At 42.5% G+C, this 2050-nt stretch overlaps 1 protein-coding gene across 1 annotated transcript in view; it reads left to right on the plus strand.

Annotated features, from left to right (window-relative positions):
- Positions 1-89, plus strand: part of LOC101851249 (temptin-like) — a 5324-nt gene extending 5235 nt beyond the window's left edge. Inside the window, exon 3 of the mRNA XM_035968475.1 lies at positions 66-89. Coding sequence (XP_035824368.1) covers positions 66-89 — 24 coding nt within the window. The remainder of the gene's footprint in view (positions 1-65) is intronic.
- The last annotated feature ends 1961 nt before the right edge of the window (positions 90-2050 follow it).

A 2050-nucleotide genomic window follows, 5' to 3' on the forward strand; every position in this document is an offset into this window, starting at 1 on the left:
CAAAGTTAAAAAATTCAAACTCTCAACTCAAACTAACAAAATCAAACTGAAATTCAAAATCACAGCTCAAACTAACAAGCTCAAACTGAAATTCAAACTCAAACTCAAAAATCCTGTTTCCATGTTATCCAGTCTGTGTGTCAGCGCGGTGCTATGGGAGCCCAGCTGGGCCTACCTGAGTTACCAAGAACAACTGCCCAACGGAAACAACGTCCAACACCCGTGTAAGGTCAACTACCGGTGGCCAGGACTCGGACACGAGAACCCGCTAGGGGGCGGGGCCAGGAACGTCTTCGGACAGGACTTTGCCCGCCTCGGGCGTACGGTGAGTCTTTTGCTTGCTTGTTTATTTGCTTGTTTGTTTGATTATAGATAAAACAGCATAATTTGGGCATGGATGGCTGTTGCCTCTATAAATAAAATATCGATGGCCAAGTGGTGTATTTGTTTGCTTGTTTGTTTGTTTGATTGATTCTGGATACGACAGTACAATGTACATGGACGTGGATGGCTGGTGACTTTATAGATAAATTATTGATGGCCAGGTTGTTTGTTTGATTCTGGATACGACAGTACAATGTACATGGACGTGGATGGCTGGTGACTTTATAGATAAATTATTGATGGCCAGGTTGTTTGTTTGATTGATTCTGGATACGACAGTACAATGTACATGGACATGGATGGCTGGTGCCTCCATAAATAAATTATTGATGGCCAGGTTGTTTGTTTGTTCGTTTGTTTGCTTGTTTGTTTGTGGATAAGAAAAAGACATGGACATTGATGGCTGGTGTCTCTATAAATAAATTATTTATGGTCAGGTCGTGTGTTCGTTTGTTCGTTTGTTTGTTTGTTTGTTTGTTTGTTTGTTTGTTTGTTTGTTTGTTTGTTTGATCGTTTAAAAAATGTTTTCATACCCGGCTGTCTCCACGTCAACTGACGTCTGTGGGGTGATGGTTAGGCTCTCTGCCGTCACGTGCCGAGGACATGAGTTCCATTCCGGAGAAGAGATCTTATTAAAAGCCTTGTATCTCTGTCTGTCTTCTGTGGTGCTGTATCCTTCATGTATTGACACAAACAGATCGGATAGCAGCTTCCTGCCTGTTAAATGGTCGCTTTTAAGCACAAGGGGGCTATCCCGAAAAATGCTGTTTTGAGAAAATCGAAGGTAACGTTTTTGCCCCTTGTTCAGTAGTTTCTTTAAAAGACAAGGAGAGTTTTCTCTATAACCAAACAAATACACACACCAATGATACCAAACTTCTTCTAAATGTAGGGCAATGCCCACTTTTGGTGTAGGTCAAGATATCTGGAAACCCCCGAAATCTGGGTCAGCCTGCTTGTCCTTAAAAGCAACCAAATGATCTAAATTGTGTTGATGGGGGCGAAATATGTTTACAATTACAATTACCTGTCAAAGCAGAGATCACACTCCGACAACTATCTCGCAAAACTCAGTGACATTTAGAAGGCGCTCTAGAACGTCGACGAAATGCTCAAGAAACGAACACCGGTGTCTGCTAAGTGTAGCTTGCTGGAGTGAGAGGGATACAACATCCCACAAGAAGGACCACGATACTCGATTAAAGTTTTCTCCCTACTCAGGAATCGAACTCAGGTCTTTTATGAGCGACAGAGAAGCGCATAATCATTTCACCACAAACTCCGGTTAAATCTGGGGTTTATTTGTGTGTTGTCTTGTGGAACCAGGACTTTAGTTGTCTGGACAATGGCTGTGACGTGTATTTAACCACTAGTGTGCGACATCACGAACTTATGACCTACATTTTAATATACTGTTTCTGTCTGTCTGTGTGTGTCCAGTGGAACGAAGAACTTTGTCGTCTGGACTCTGACGGTGACGGGAAGACCAATGGAGAGGAGCTGGGGGATCCCAACTGTACCTGGAGGTCTGGACAGATCCCACAGAGAACCACAGGCATTACACATCCAGGTACACTTTGGTAGAGATATGTAGGTAGGTAGGTAGATAGGTAGATAGATAGATAGATAGATAGATAGATAGATAGATAGATAGATAGATAGATAG

The sequence above is a fragment of the Aplysia californica genome, unplaced genomic scaffold (assembly GCF_000002075.1).
Source record: "Aplysia californica isolate F4 #8 unplaced genomic scaffold, AplCal3.0 scaffold00061, whole genome shotgun sequence".
In the NCBI taxonomy this organism is placed as follows: domain Eukaryota; kingdom Metazoa; phylum Mollusca; class Gastropoda; order Aplysiida; family Aplysiidae; genus Aplysia; species Aplysia californica.